This window comes from Oryctolagus cuniculus, chromosome 5, assembly GCF_964237555.1.
Source record: "Oryctolagus cuniculus chromosome 5, mOryCun1.1, whole genome shotgun sequence".
Classification (NCBI taxonomy): Eukaryota; Metazoa; Chordata; class Mammalia; order Lagomorpha; family Leporidae; genus Oryctolagus; species Oryctolagus cuniculus.
The window spans coordinates 97407339-97423932 of NC_091436.1; the positions used below are offsets into that span (position 1 = coordinate 97407339).

At 36.8% G+C, this 16594-nt stretch overlaps 1 protein-coding gene across 5 annotated transcripts in view; it reads left to right on the forward strand.

Annotated features, from left to right (window-relative positions):
* COL12A1 (collagen type XII alpha 1 chain) overlaps positions 1 to 16594 on the forward strand; it is a 128428-nt gene that overhangs the window by 91363 nt on the left and 20471 nt on the right. For all 5 annotated transcript variants that reach the window (XM_051855515.2, XM_051855516.2, XM_051855518.2 and 2 more), the window contains 6 exons: positions 386 to 424; positions 514 to 652; positions 3103 to 3245; positions 3991 to 4100; positions 13807 to 13956; positions 15360 to 15437. In XM_051855515.2, the coding sequence (XP_051711475.1) occupies positions 386 to 424; positions 514 to 652; positions 3103 to 3245; positions 3991 to 4100; positions 13807 to 13956; positions 15360 to 15437 (659 nt within the window). The remainder of the gene's footprint in view (positions 1 to 385; positions 425 to 513; positions 653 to 3102; positions 3246 to 3990; positions 4101 to 13806; positions 13957 to 15359; positions 15438 to 16594) is intronic.

The window sequence follows — 16594 nt, forward strand, 5'->3', positions numbered from 1 at the left end:
AGTGTGAGGCTTGGAGGCTTGCCAGAAGAGAAGGCTCAGAAGGGATGAGCTTCCCCTATCTTTTCAGGAACCTAAAATTCTTTGGGTGAAATTATTTTTAATATGCTGAAAAGCATATGAAAAATCTTCTCTTTAATTGTATTTTGTTATTCATAAGAACATTATAAAATTATAATTGGACTAGAGAATATTCAGAAAATGTTACACTAGTTGATAGTATAATTTCTCCTGGTCTACAAGAAATAACTTGTAAAAGGTTAGATTGGTAAGTTAGTTTTTAATAAATGAATGAACAATTTCATGACTTGAAATACATATAACACTACTTCCTGTGTATATATATTTGTAAATCAGGTTGATGAATCATACACACTGTGTATTGCAGGTTGTCCTCTCATTTATTTGGATGGCTACACCTCACCAGGTAAGCATTTGTATCGTTGGGCAAATTTATTTCAAGATATAAGCAGTAAAATAACTAATGTACTAATTTTAATATTTTTTGATGTAAAGGTTTTAAGATGCTTGAAGCATACAACCTGACAGAAAAGAATTTTGCTTCTGTACAAGGCGTGTCTTTGGAGTCAGGGTCTTTTCCCAGCTACTCAGCTTACAGGCTTCAGAAGAATGCCTTTGTGAATCAGCCTACAGCGTAAGTGTGACACTTGGATGCTTTTTCTTATAATGAGCAAGGGATTCTTAGAATCTTTTGTGACTTCCTAAAATTTTAGAACTTCTTATGGATGACCCAGTTTGGGTTCTTTAAATTACAGTTGGGCTAATTGTCATCCATCAGGTTGTACAGCAGTTCCCATGTAGGACACTGGGACTCAAACCTCTTTATTCTCAAGCCCAAGAATCTTAGCTGGGTACCTCAAGATTATAGATAAGTGATCCTTTTGAATTTAAGGCTAGGATTGTAGTTATTCTTGTAGTAACAGAAGCTGTGAAAATAAGAAGACAACATACTATTTTGAACATTTCTCCTTGTGGTTCAGAAGGACTGGATGGAGGAGCAGACATTTAATGTACCAGTTACAACACCAGTTAGTGTTCTCCATTGGAGTGCCTTGGGTTAAATTCCCAGCTCATGCTCCATACACCAGCTTCCTGCCAGAGCATATGCTGGAGGCAGCAGTGAGGACTCAAGTATTTGGGTTCCTGCCACCTATGTGGGAGAACAGGGTTGTGCCTGATTCCCAGCTTTAGCTCTGGCTTAGCCCCTATGGTTTCAGGGATTTGGGGAAAGAATTAGTGTATGGGAGTGTGCTCTCTTCCCCATGCCTCCCTCATATATATATATATATATATATATATATATATATATATATATTTTAAGGAGGTACATATATATATATATATATGAAGAACTGGACAGAATATATGCAGATGAGAGCATGCATTCTTTTTACTGATTCAGACCTCTGGAAAATGAAAGACCATGGTAGTTCCGCTTGTCCATGAGCAGAGATGTTAGTTTTTATTGGATAATATTGCAACCATCTGTTGAGTAGCTCTAGATGTTATTTTGCTTCATGAGAGTTTGCACCTGGACATGATAACCAAAATATGTATTTCTTATTCATTAAAACAAAAACTTTTTATGTTGAAAAATATGGGTTTGGCATCTTATGGAGAGAAAGGAACAAGAAGAAATAAAACTTTCAGAAACTTAGGACAGAATCAGAAAATGATGTCTGAAATTTGAAATGCTCTGGGAAAGCTAGTGGAAAATCAGAATAAAACCAAAGCTAATTTATTTTAAGGAGGTACATATTGTTTTGTTGTAGTTTGACCACATTGTAAGTTCCTACTCTTTCATGGTTAGTGAAACAGGTTCAAAGTTCTAGGTTTTCCAGTGAATTTAATTCCTGCAGCTACCTCAAGCTATGATTCCTACCTTTCATTTATTGTGTATTATTAATAAAGTGTATGATAAGTTAATTTAGCTGGTTTTAATGGCAAGAGAGAGGACTCTTGACTAAAATGAAAGAAACATAAATATAATGCAGCTGTATTCTTTTAAAAGCACTGGTTAACTAAGGAACGAGAGAAAATGGGCCAGGTAAGAGATGGGTTAATGTGGAGAAAATATTGTTTTCACATGGAATGTTATAAAGATAGTTTTTGAACACATAAAAGCCATCCTGCCACTTTCCCTAGAGCCTATATTTGAGGCCAGAAGGCAGCAGTTTAGTGCAAAAGTACTGGTGGCATGGCTCTCAGACATGGGCCCCCAGAGACATTCTGTGCCTTCTGCCAAAATTCCTGGAGGAATAACTTCTTTTCTGTCCAAGAGTTGATTATCTAGGCCTTTTTCCTACCTTCAGGGAGAAAGTGTTATGTGGTCTCAGGCAGAAAACCAACAATTTAGCTTCAGAGATTACCCCAGGACAATGATGGATTTGACTCTGTAAGGACACAGGGGACCAACTTTTTTTTGTCTCATGTCTTAGAGCCAAAAAACTTTTCTTTTTAATTGAACCATATCCTTTTTTAATCACTAAACATTTGCAAATGTCCATGGCCTTAACATTTAAAATTGCTTTTATTTTTGGGAACTCATGAGCTTCTTGAGTGATTTGTTTGACTACAAAGGGAGGAATTTGGAAGTGCAAAAACTATTAGTGATAGAGCAATATCAACAGTGTAATCTGTTTTACCTATGATTTCATCCTGTTGGCATTGGAGATTAAGTATAATTAGCAAGATTCACTCTCTTTAGATGATACCTGCAGCTACAATGCTTACCATTCTAAGATTATTATATAATTTTATAATCCTCTATGTGTCTACAAGAAATTTGTTAATATCAGTAAGATTAAAGTAAGATAAAGTGAGCATGAATATGATAATTTCCCCAGATTTTTGTCACTTTATCAGATGATAAGTAATTTATTACCACTTAAATCATGGCTCTTTAGTGTTTGTTCTTTTGATGTATTTCCTAAATTTTCCTCCTAACATGGAGAGACACATTATTATAAATAGCCTCTAATACTACCATAATAAGATTCTGTTCCAAAGATTTAAATGTGTCCGTTTCTGATGATAAGTCCTTATTTATTTGTTTGTTTTTATTTATTTTGTTTTATCTAATAGAGACCTACACCCGAATGGACTTCCTCCTTCATACACAATTATATTACTGTTCAGACTTCTTCCAGAAACTCCCAATGATCCTTTTGCAATTTGGCAAATCACAGACAGAGACTACAAACCACAAGTTGGAGTGATTGCAGATCGTAAGGATTTTTATCTTCTTTCAAGTCATATGGATACAGTTTTTTACTTTAAGATTTATTTATTTATTTTAAAAATCAGAGTTACAAAGAGAGGAGGGGTGTGTGTGCATGCATGTGTGTGCACACACACACACAAACACACAGATCTTCCATCTGCTGGTTCACTCCCCAAATAGCCACAATAGCTGGACTAGACTGAAGCCAGGAGCCAGGATTCCTTTGGGTCTGCCACATGGGTGGCAGGGGTTCAGACACTTTTCCTGGCACATTAGTGGAGCAGCTGGGACATGAACTGGTGCCAATATGGGATTCCCTGCTGTACCACAACACTGGCTCTACATACATAGTTTTAATTATGTCTTTCACTTTCCTTCTCTCTTGTCTATGGACACCTTCTGAATTTTTATATTTACCTGATATATGCCTTTTGTTTGGACTTTTCTAGATATAACAATGGTATTTTTTTTTCTTTTTTTCCTTCAATAATTTTATTCTTTACAAAACACATAAATAAATAAAAACAATTCAACTATTAAAAGTATTTCAACATACAGGAAGGTATTGCTATCATCACTTTAAATTATTGGAAGCATTAACTTTGTGTTCCTTAACACACAATAACAATTGTATTTTATCACATATGAAACTATCACATTTTCTGAAGTCTCTCTCTGAATTATTTGCTAATACTTTCAATAAAGTATACCATGCATGTGATCTAATAACCATTTTATGTTGATTACAGCTTCAAGCAAGACATTATCATTCTTTAACAAAGATACAAGAGGCGAGGTGCAAACTGTTACATTTGACACAGATGAAGTAAAGACGTTATTTTATGGAAGTTTTCATAAGGTAAAAATGTAAGATTGTCTGAGTCTTAGAGCAAATAATATTACTTTTTTGTAACTTTTATTTAATAAATATAAATTTCCAAAGTACAGCTTATGGATTACAGTGGATTTCCCTCCCACATAACTTCCCTCCCACCCTCAACCATCCCCTTTCCCTCTCCTTCTCCCCTTCCATTCTTATCAAGATTCATTTTCAATTCTCTTTATATACAGAAGATCAGTTTAGTATACATTAGTAAAGATTTCAACAGTTTACACCCACATAGAAACACAAAGTGAAAAATACTGTTTGAGTACTCATTATAGCATTAAATCACAATGTACAGCACATTAAGGACAGAGATCCTACATGAGGAGTAAGTGCACAGTGACTCCTTTTGTTGACTTTAGAAATTGACACTCTTGTTTATGTCATCAGTAATCTCCCTATGCTCCAGTCATGAGTTTCCAAGGCTATGGAAGCCTTTTGAGTTCACTGACTCTTATCTTATTTAGACAAGGTCATAGTCAAAGTGGAAGTTCTCTCCTCCCTTCAGAGAAAGGTACCTCCTTCTTTGATGACCCGTTCTTTCCACTGGGATCTCACTCGTGGAGATCTTTCATTTAGGTTATTTTATTTTTTTTTTTTTGACAGAGTGTCTTGGCTTTCCATGCTTGAAATACTCTCATGGGCTTTTCAGCCAGATCCGAATGCCTTTAGGGCTGATTCTGAGGCCAGAGTGCTGTTTAGGACATCTGCCATTCTGAGTCTGCTGTGTATCTTGCTTCCCATGTTGGATTGTTCTCTCCCTTTATTATTCTATCGGTTAGTATTTTCAGACACTAGCCTTGTTTATGTGATCCCTTTGACTCTTAATCCTATCATTATGATCAACTGTGAATAGAAATTGATCACTTGGACTAGTGAGATGGCATTGGTACATGCCACCTTGATGGGATTGAATTGGAATCTCCTGGTATGTTTCTAACTCTACCGTTTGGGGCAAGTGAGCTTGAGCATGTACCAAATTGTACATCCCTTCCTTCTCTAATTCGCACTTTTATATTTAACAGCGATCACTTTTCAGTTAAGTTTCAACACTTAAGAATAACTGTGTATTAATAACAGAATTAAACCAATAGTATTAAGCAGAACAGACAAAAAAATACTAAGAGGGATAACGTATTAAGTTCAACAGTCAGGGCAATGGCTGAACAAGTCACCGTTTCTCAGAGTGTCCATTTCACTTCAGCAGGTTTCCTTTTTAGTGCTCCGTTAGTTGTCACCAATCAGGGAGAACATATGATATTTGTCCCTTTGGGACTGGCTTATTTCACTCAGCATGATGTGCTCCAGATTCCTCTATTTTGTTGCACATGACCGGATTTCATTTTTTTGATTGCTGTATAGTATTTTATAGAGTACATGTCACATCATTTCTTTATCCACTCTACTGTTGATGGGTATTTAGGTTGATTCCAGGTCTTAGCTATTGTGAATTGAACTACAATAAACAGTAATGTGCAGACCGCTTTTTTGTTTGCCAATTTAATTTCTTTGGGGTAAATTCCAAGGAGTGGGATGGCTGGGTTGTATGGTAGGCTTATTTTCAGGTTTCTGAGGAATCTCCAGACTGACTTCCATAGTGGCTTGACCAGTTTGCATTCCTACCAACAGTGGGTTAGTGTCCCTTTTTCCCCACATCCTCTCCTGCATCTATTGTTGGTAGATTTTTGAATGTGAGCCATTCTAACCAGGGTGAGGTGAAACCTCATTGTGGTTTTGATTTGCATTTCCCTGATTGCTAGTGATCTTGAACATTTTTTCATGTGTCTGTTGGCCATTTGGATTTCCTCTTTTGAAAAATGTCTGTTGAGGTCCTTGGCCCATCTCTTAAGTGGGTTGTTTGTTTTGTTGTTGTGGAGTTTCTTGATCTCTTTGTAGATTCTGGTTATTAACCCTTTATCTGTTGCATAGTTTGCAAATATTTTTTCCCATTCTGTCAGTTGTCTCTTCACTCTCCTGACTGTTTCTTTTGCAGTACAGAAACTTCTCAATTTGATGCAATCCCAATAGTTGATTTTGGCTTTGACTGCCTGCATCTCCTGGGTCTTTTCCAGGAAGTCTTTGCTAGTGCCAATATCTTGAAGGGTTTCTCCAATGTTCTCTAATAATTTGATGATGTCGGGTTGTAGACTTAGGTCTTTAATCCATGTTGAATGGATTTTTGTGTAAGGTGTAAGGTAGGGGTCTTGCTTCATGGCTTGGCACATGGAAATCCAGTTTTCCCAGCACCATTTATTGAATAGACTGTCCTTGCTCCAGGAATTGGTTTTAGATCCTGGATCCAATAAAAGTTGGCTGTAGATGTTTGGATTGATTTCTGGTGTTTCTATTCTGTTCCATTGGTCTATCCATCTGTTTCTGTACCAGTACCATGCTGTTTTGATAACAACTGCCCTGTAGTATGTCCTGAAATCTGGTATTGTGATGACTCCGACTTTGTTTTTGTCGTACAAAATTGCTTAAGCTATTCGAGGTCTCCTGTGTCTCCATATGAATTTCAGCATCATTTTTTCCAGGTCTGAAAAGAATGTCTTCCGTATTTTGATTGGTATTGCATTGAATCTGTAAATTGCTTTGGGGAGAATGGACATTTTGATGATGTTGATTCTTCCAATCCATGAGCATAGAAGCTTTTTCCATTTGTTGGTATCCTCTACTATTTCTTTCTTTAAGATTTTGTAATTCTAATTGTAGAGATCTTTAACGTCCTTGGTTAAGTTTATTCCAAGGTATTTGATTGTTTTTGTAGCTATTGTGATTGGGATTGATCTTAGTAGTTCTTTCTCAGCCATGGCATTGCTTGTGTATAGAAAGGCTGTTGATTTTTGTGCATTGATTTTATATCCTGATACTTTTCCAAATTCTTCTATGAGTTCCAATAGTCTCTTAGTAGAGTTCTTTGGATCCCCTAAATAAAGAATCATATCATCTGCAAAGAGGGATAGTTTGAGTTCTTCCTTCCCAATTTGTATCCCTTTAATTTCTTTTTCTTGCCTGATGGCTCTGGCTAAAACTTCCAGAACTATGTTAAATAGCAGTGGTGAGAGTGGGCATCCCTGTCTGGAACCAGATCTCAGTGGAAATGCTTCCAACTTTTCTTCATTCAATAGGATGCTGGCTGTGGGTTTTTCATAAATTGCTTTGATTATATTCAGGAATGTTCCTTCTATACCCAATTTGCTTTGAGTTTTCATCATGAAAGGGTGTTGAATTTTATCGAATGCTTTCTCTGCATCTATTGAGATAATCATATGGTTTTTCTTCTGCAGTCTGTTAATGTGGTGTATCACATTGATTGATTTGCGCACATTAAACCATCCCTGCATACCAGGGATAAATCCCACTTGGTCTGGGTGGATGATCTTTCTGATGTGTTATTGCATTCTATTGGCCAGAATTTTATTGATGATTTTTGTATCTATGTTCATTAGGGATATTGGTCTGTAATTCTCTTTCAGTGCTGCATCTTTTTCCTGCTTAGGAATTAAGGTGATGCTGGCTTCATAGAAAGAATTTGGGAGGATTCCCTCTTTTTCGATTGTTCTGAATAGTTTGAGAAGAAATGGAATTAGTTCTTCTTTAAATGTCTGGTAGAATTCAGTAGTGAATCCATCTGGTCCTGGGCTTTTCTTTGTTGTGAGGGCCTTTATTACTGTTTCAATTTCTGTCTCAGTTATGGGTCTGTTTAGGTTTTCAATGTCTTCCTGGTTCAATTTAGGTAGGTTGCATGTGTCCAGGAATATATCCATTTCTGATAGGTTTCCCTGTTTGCTGGCATACAAGTCCTTGTAGTAATTTCTGATGATTCTTTTTATTTCTGTGGTGTCTGTTGTTACATTTCCTTTTTCATCTCTGATTTTATTGATTTGGGTCTTTTCTCTTCTTTTTTTAGTTAGTTGGGCCAATGGGGTGTCAATTTTGTTTATTTTTTCAAAAAACCAGCTCCTCGCTTGGCTGATTTTTTGGAATGTTTTTCTTGATTCAATCCTGTTGATTTCTTCTCTGATTTTAATTATTTCTCTTCTCCTACTAGATTTGGGTCTGGTTTGCTGTAGGTTTTCTAGATCCTTGAGGTGAATTGAAAGCTCATCTATTTGGTGCCTTTCCAATTTCTTGATGTAGGCACCTATTGATATAAACTTTCCTCTTAACACTGCTTTTGCTGCGTCCCATAAGTTTTGGTATGTTGTGCTGTTATCCTCATTTACTTCCAGAAAGTTTTTGATTTCTCTTTTGATTTCTTCTATGACCCATTGTTCATTCAGGAGCATGTTGTTCAATCTCCATGTGTTTGCATATGCTCTAGGGATTCCTGAGTTGCTAATTTCCAACTTCATTCCTTTATGGTCTGAGAAGCTGCATGGTATGATTCTAATTCTTTTGAATTTGCTGAGACTTGCTTTATGGCCTAATATGTGGTCAATCCTAGAGAATGTTCCATGTATTGCTGAGAAGAAAGTAAAATCTTTAGCTGTAGGATTGAAAGTTCTGTATATATCTGTTAGATCCATTTGGGCTATAGTGTCGTTTAAATCTACTGTATCCTTGTTGATCTTCTGTCCTATTGATCTGTCTATTTCTGATAGTGGAGTATTGAAGTCCCCCAGTACTATTGTATTGGGGTCTAAGTCTCCCTTCAAGTCCGTTAACAAATCTTTTAGATAAACCGGTGCCCTGTAGTTAGGTGCATATACATTGATAATTGTTATATCTTCCTGTTGAATTGATCCCTTAATCATTATGTAGTGTCCCTCTTTGTCTCTCTTAACGGTTTTTGTGGTAAAGTTTATGTTGTCTGAAATTAAGATGGCTACGCCCGCTCTTTTTTCATTTCTGTTGGCATGGTATATCTTTTTCCAGCCTTTCACTTTCAGTCTGTATGGATCTTTGTTGGAAAGGTGAGTTTCTTGTAAGCAGCAAATAGATGGGTTTTGTTCCTTAACCCAATCAGCCAATTGGTGTCTTTTAAGTGGACAGTTCAGGCCATTCACGTTCAATGTGACTAATGATAAGTGGTAACTTTGCCCTGCCATTTGCCAAAGATAAGTTCTAATATATGCTTTGAATTCCCTGTGATCTTTTGCTGTGAGCTTTCCTTCCTTGGTTTCCTTCCTTTACCTTCTTTCATATTGATGACCGTGTTTCTTTGTTTCTGTGTGTAACACATCTTTAAGCATCTTTTGCAGGGCTGGACGAGTGGCAACAAATTCTTTCCATTTCTGTTTGCTATGAAAAGTCTTTATTTCACCTTCATTCACAAATGATAGCTTTGCAGGATATAATATTCTGGGCTGGCAGTTGTTCTCTCTTAGTACCTGGGTATATCTCACCATTCCCTCCTAGCTTGTAGAGTTTCTGATGAGAAGTCAGCTGTGAGTCTGATTGGAGATCCTCTGAGAGTAATCTGACGTTTCTCTCTTGCACATTTTAGGATCTTTTCTTTATGTTTCACTGTGGAGAGTTTAATTACAACGTGTCATGGTGAGGATCTCTTTTGGTCGTGTTTATTAGGGGTTCTGTGAGCTTCCTGTACTAGGATTTCTCTGTCCTTCTCCAAACCTGGGAAATTTTCTGCTAATATCTCACTAAAAAGGCCTTCTAATCCTTTCTCCCTCTCCATGCCTTCAGGAACTCCTAGAACCTGAATGTTGGGTTTTTTAATAGTATCCTGAAGATTCCCGACAATATGTTTTAGATTTCTAATTTCCTCTTCTTTTCTTTGGTCTGACTGTATCCTTTCCTGTTCTCTGTCTTCTAAGTCCGATATTCTCTCTTCTGCTTCACCCATTCTGTTTGTAAGGCTCTCTATTGTGTTTTTCATTTGATCTATTGAATTCTTCACTTCAGTCAGTTTCCTGTTGTACTAGTTGTTTCGTTTCATTTTGATTCCTCCTTAATATTTCATTTTCAGGAGAGAGATTTTCTATCTTGTCCATTAAGGATTTCTGTAGTTCCAGAATTTGTTTTTGAGAACTTCTTAATGTTCTTATCAATTTTTTGAGATCTGCTTCTTGCATTTCTTCTATATCATCATCCTCATAATCTTGAATTGGGGTGTCTTTTTCATTTGAGGGCTTCATGGTGACTTCCTTGTTTTTATTACCTTGGTTTTTGCGTTTGTTATTTGGCATATTGGAGATATTTGGTTTCTTCACTGTGGTGCTTTTTCTTGTTATACTATGACTCTAGATTAAGTGGACTATCTGTTTTTGATGGAGCCTTAGGGCTTGAGATGGGTGTGGCCTGAGAGCTCTGTTTGGTGTGCCAAAGGTGACACTCCCAGGTTAGGCATGGTAAACCTCTCTCTCTCTCTCTTTCTTTTTTTTTTTTTTTTTGATTCAAAAGGGAAGTTATTCTGCACAGCTGAACGAAGTTGGAGGTAGTTAGCAGGCAAAGATATACCCACAGGAGCCAGAGATTGGAAGCTCTTTCCCAAGGACCACACAAGGAATCTGTTCGGCCCTCAGAGTGGGCTCAAATTCTCCTTCAGCCTCCCACTGGGTTGCCAAAGTTACGGAATTGTAGCGTCTCTGGAGAGTGCTCACGTGAATTCCGTGAGTTCTCTCCCCCACCGTCTCTTTTTTCACAGTCTCAGTTCAGTAGCACCACAAATTTACTAGGTCCTAATCTCCTGTTAATTTGCCCCGCCCAGAGTCAGGTTTTTCTGCTAGGCTCAGGGCTGGTGCAGACCTGAGGTCGCTCTGCTTATGACGTATGTCCAAGATGGCGCCTGCTCTTTGTCTTGCTCACCCTTGAGAGGTGAGCGGAGAGAGAGAAACCCGTGTCCGTACCAGTCACCTTTTTTTTTTTTTTCCTCTCTCTCCCAGTTAGCCTGGTGAAGATCCCCCCCCCCCCCCCGGGGCGTCATTCCCTCTAGTCTCCTCTCTCTGCTTGCCTGCCGGTGTCTCGGGCTATTGAGGTTCGGCTCACCTCGTTCCAGTGGCTCGGTCCCGAGGCTCGGCTTGCGCAGCTCGGTCCTGTGCCTGGGCTTGTGCGGCTCGGCTTGTGCGGCTCGGTCCCGCGGCTTGGCTTCCGCGCGGTGGGCGACCTTGTTCTCCCAGTAGGTCCTCCGATTCACGACCACTTAATCCAGAAGGGTTTCCTTTGCAATATTTTCCTGGTTCTTTTTTCTGAGGCTACCGTAACTCCCCTTTTATTAAACTAAATTTTCCCGGACTATCGGTGCGCGCCCTCACTATTCCGCCATCTTCTCCACCGGGAAAATGATTTTATATTTTAAAATAGCTAGTAGAGAGAATTTTGAATGTTGCCAACACAATGAAATAGTAAATGTTGGAGATGATGGATACAATTACTTGATCTGATCATTATACTTTGTATACATGTATATTGAGATGTCACACTGTACACCACAAATATGTGTAATTAGTATATGTCAATTAAAAGTAAAAATATATTTTAAAAAGCAGCATTTTTCTAGAGATCTATAGTGATAGTCATTAATTACCGCAAATCAAAGTAATTTTTTTAAACCTTCCTTCTTAGCATACCACTGGGCTTCCCATAGAGGTGTTTGCATTCTTTGGTTTCATACATTGCCTCTTCTTCCTGTCTTCTCCCCAGCAGGTTCACCATCTTCCTTTAAAAATAATCCATGCTCTTCCAGCTTCTCCTTTCCTTTATCTCAATGATCATTTCCTCCCCCTTCTTTTACCTGATTATTTTTCTTTAGGGATCTTAGTAAGATGTCAGTGTATTTAAGATGTATGAGTATAATGTGATGTTACATTATGGAATGATCTCCAGAACCAAGCTAATCAGCATAGTCATTATCTCCATGTAGTCACTGTGTCATGTGTTAGTGAATGTGAAAGATATAGTTTAAGAGCTAGCTTCTTAGCAAATTTCAATGTATAATACACCACCCTATTACTTTAACACATTCTCATTTCTCTCATCATTCAAACATTACCTTCAATCACTACCAACTATTTTACATGCATTTCTGAGCCAAGGATTCAAGCACTCATTTCACTTTTCATCTATTTCCTGAATGGAAGTTCTTCGCCTTAGGTGAGAATGAATAGTAGTCCAAGAGAAAAAAATCAACAACAGGGAGAGGGACCTCTGGGGAGAAAATAGCTAAAATACTGAATGACAGACAGTTACTGCTTCTTATGAATTCTCTTGTAAAACTTTATTTGTGTTTGCTTTGTATTGTTAACAGATGATATGGATCGATATGAGAAATCTATGGTAAGGGGAAAAACTAGAATAGGTGAAAGACACACTTTTAGGGAATGGCAGAGCCTAGGGAGGGTTTTGAATGACAAGAGAGTCCTTATTTCTTTCTCCTAGTCTATGGCCAACAAAGTTGACAGTTGGGAAACAGGTTGGTTACCCTCATTACGTGGAACAATGATCTATATCTGAGAGCTCAATCTGAAATATAACATGTGTTTAAAACACACTGAAAAAATATAGCAAAATGAGCTTTTAGGACGTGCTTCTTTATGGTTAGCATTGAATGACAAGTATACTTGGAATAATTCAGATACAGATTAAAACAGTTTTGGCTTGAAAAATTATTTTGGATATTGTGGTTTCTCAAATACTTTGTGAATGTTTGTTTCTATGGTTGTTCAGATAACAGCCAATAAAATAGTTTTAGTTATTAGATGATAAACATCCTGGAAATGCTTGTATGATATTCTTGAATTCAACATTAGTTGATTCTTCTGGGGGCATGTAAACTTTATTTTTAGTAAGCTATGCATCCTTTTATATAAAAGCAATATATAACTCACTTTATCCTAGATATGTGAATTAATGTTTTGGTGGAGATTCCATGTGGGAAAAAGAGTTAGTTAAAAAATAAAAATTTAGAAATTGTTCTTATGCTATTGACTAAAGGGAATTTGTGTTCCTTTTAACTTGCTGCCAAACTTTTCGTTATGATTATCAAGGGCATTCTTGTGTATTTGTGCTGTGATAACTGGAAACTATGAGCATAGCTATTGAGTTAAGGACTACCCACAGCCATTCTTTATATTGTTGCAACATAAATGTTTAATTAATTATCTGTTTTAGTAGATTTCTTAACATTCTGTGTCTTCAAAATCAATCAACATAAGCTTCTTCCCTTGAAAGGAAATAGAATCCTAAATTCTATTGATTTCCAGAGTTGAATTTCTATAGAAGACATGCTAGTTTTTTACTAGCATGCTAGTTTTTTATCTAGATGGCATGAAGGTTCTCTGTGGCTGAGATTATGATATAACAAGCTAAGAATTGAATTTAGCAAGGTCAGTGGAAGACATATGAGGCTCCTTTGTACTCTGTATAAGATCTGAGAGATTTATTAACTCTACTTGGATAGTTCTTTATAAAGTCATTTCATCCACTACATCCTCTCTAGTCATCTCAGTAATATTACCTGATGGGGAAACAAGAAACTATGCATGTGTATGTGGACAAGGGAAACTGAGACCCAGAGAGGTTCAATGGTTGTCTCACTTCATTTTAGTATTAATTGACATCATGGACATTGTAACCTGGTTCTTGGATTTTTAGTTTAAGACTCTTGATTTGGGAACAAGAATGGCTTAAAAAGCACTTTTTAAACATTTGTGATCTGAAATATGCAGAAGTTGGTTAATTTTTTAACAGAAATTTTACAATGGAAACATTATCTTTTTAGGTTCATATTGTAGTGACTTCAAAAAGTGTTAAGATTTATATCGACTGCTATGAAATTATAGAAAAAGACATCAAAGAAGCTGGGAATATCACTACTGATGGTTTTGAAATTCTTGGGAAACTTCTTAAAGGGGAAAAGAAGTCAGCCACAGTAAGGAATGCGTTTTTGTTTTTCTTGGTACTTTTGTTAAGATTGATATGATATTTTCTAAATAGTGCAGCAACTTTTTTTTTTTCAATTAGTTTTAAATTGCCAAAGTTGTTAGGTTGATACTCTGGAAAAGTTACACTGAGAAAGTATGCTACTAATAAAACATAATAATGTACTTTACTACTAGAAAGAAAATAAGATGTCCAAGCACCAGAGAACACCATGTAGTCATATTGAAGCAACACCAAATTGGAGAGAGCAATGCAAACAGTTGCCAGCATACCCAGTGAAATCTACAAAAGTTCCTTTTCTGTTCTTCAGAGATAATAGCTGTTAATACAGATTTGTGCAATCAGATCATTCAGCGTTTGTGGACACTAGCTGACAGGAGTCACTGGAGCCTGTGTTCACTCAGAGCAGTCACCCATCTGTCTCAGAAGGATCAGTGTAATAGGGCAGCCAACAGACTGCATTACTCTCAGTGTCCCTGCATCAAGTTTAGGCAGCAGCATGCCAGCTTTCCTTACAATGCTATCTAGTCATAAAAATTTAAATCTTAAGTGTTTACTGTACTTGGCTAATTAAGCTCATAGTAAATGTCAGTTAACAAGCATATCCTAAAAGCAAAGCTAACCTCCTTTGGTTTCTACTATTATTTTAAAAATAGCATTATTTATTTAATTTAGTTTTAGCTTCTGTGTACATGATTTTTCTCCTGGACTCAAAAGGGAAATTTTTATTTCACAATATAAAAACAAGGCATTCAAATAGAAGATAATAATGATTAAAGTCCATTTTGTTGACTGTTGAAGTTATTTTTTAATTTAATATTCAATAGAACAATGATGTCTGGTTTTTAAAAGTAATTACTATGTCCAAACTTTTTATTTTTTTGTCAAAAGAGATTTGTTTTTAAACTGTAGGAGGAAAGAAAGCATATGCCACAGTGAGATAGTTTGGTTGAGGATCATCAGAAAAGTTATTAATTCCTAAGTAACAATTTTTGAAAAGAAGAGAGTTGAGTGTATAAAAAGTAAGGAATGGTCTCTTTATTTTTCTACAAAGATAAACTCTTAATAGTTGGCTTAAATATATGTAATCTTCAAATTCATTTAAAAGTGGAAATTAATATTCTAATGAATCACAACCAAATTCACTCAAGCACTTCATTTTAGCCAAGGAAGTGAACCAAAAGTGGAAATTTCACATATGTCTCTCGCTTTACTACCTCTTTCTCTTAGGCACATGTTACTGTATAGTTTCCTGTGAACAAATAATCACATTGATCTCAAAGACTAGCACCCTTGAAGGAATCTGTGTGAGGAACTGGAAAAGATTAAAATGTGGAAATGTTGAAATATTTTCATGCATCTTTAGTTGTTGTTGCTGTTGGTTGTTTGCAGTTCCAAATCCAGAACTTTGACATTGTCTGCAGCCCAGTGTGGACCAGCAGAGACAGATGCTGTGATATTCCCTCACGGGTAAGTATATTGGAATTCAATTCTGTTGTAGTGTATCGATAGTCTCTAGGAATAACCACTGTGATACAGACAGTGTGGGAGAGGAAGTTGCACTCAGCAGCTGCATGTCCAGAATGGAGCCAAGGGATACACAATTTGCATGCTCTTCAGCTACCATAACTCAGGTTGGGTTGTGTGACCAGTCCTTCCATTGCAAGCTAGGAATGCATAAGGCCATATCTGGAAATTTCCCATTACAGTCAGAAAGGTCCTGGTGAGCCAAAGTATTTGATGAACCAACTTACTGTGAGTGTCCTGTTACTCGTAAAAGTTCAACATTTTGCAGAATAAGCCATCACCTTTTTGGTATCTAAGACTTTTTTAGATGGGTGAAATATTTCATATATCTTTTTGAGATGATGGATTTCCCCCATAGTATCGGTTTGGGGATAACAGTTATAAAGTTGAATATTGATGATGGTTTCAAGCATTTTGCAAATAAAGAACTGCATAAATCTTGATGATGAATGTGTACTATTTATTCAACAAATATTTATCAAGTACTTATTATAAGCCAATACTACTCTGTGTGGTAGGATTATAGCATAATAAGTGAGTAGTCTATAGGAAGGCAGAGGGAGAGAAATGGTTTATAAATAGGTATATATTTGTACAATTAGTCATCTGTATTTCTGATTCCATGGATTCAACCAAATTTGGTTAAAAACATTTGAAAAAAACCTGCATATGTAATGCAATGGGTACATATGGACTTTTAAAATTGTCATTATTCCATAAACAATACAGTATAACAATCATTTACACAGCATTTACATTGATGGTTTCAATCTCCGGCACATATAGAGGGATGTACATACTATGTTACGGAGGATTAAACCAGGATAAAGGGCTGGGGAATGACGGTGTGTACCATCAGCCCTTGATGATAAGGCAAGACCTGAATGAACTGAGGAAGCAAACATGTGGTTATTGAGGAAGAACATTGCAGATGGAGGGACCTGTACATGCCAAAGCCCTTTGGCCACCATGTACTCAAATTATGTGAGAAGCAGTAAGCAGATCAGTGGGGCTGGAAAAGAGATAAAGTAAAGGGGGAAAGTGGTAACAATGAGATGGGCAGGGTGATAGGGTTCTGTTTGCAGAACATGTAGGTCCTT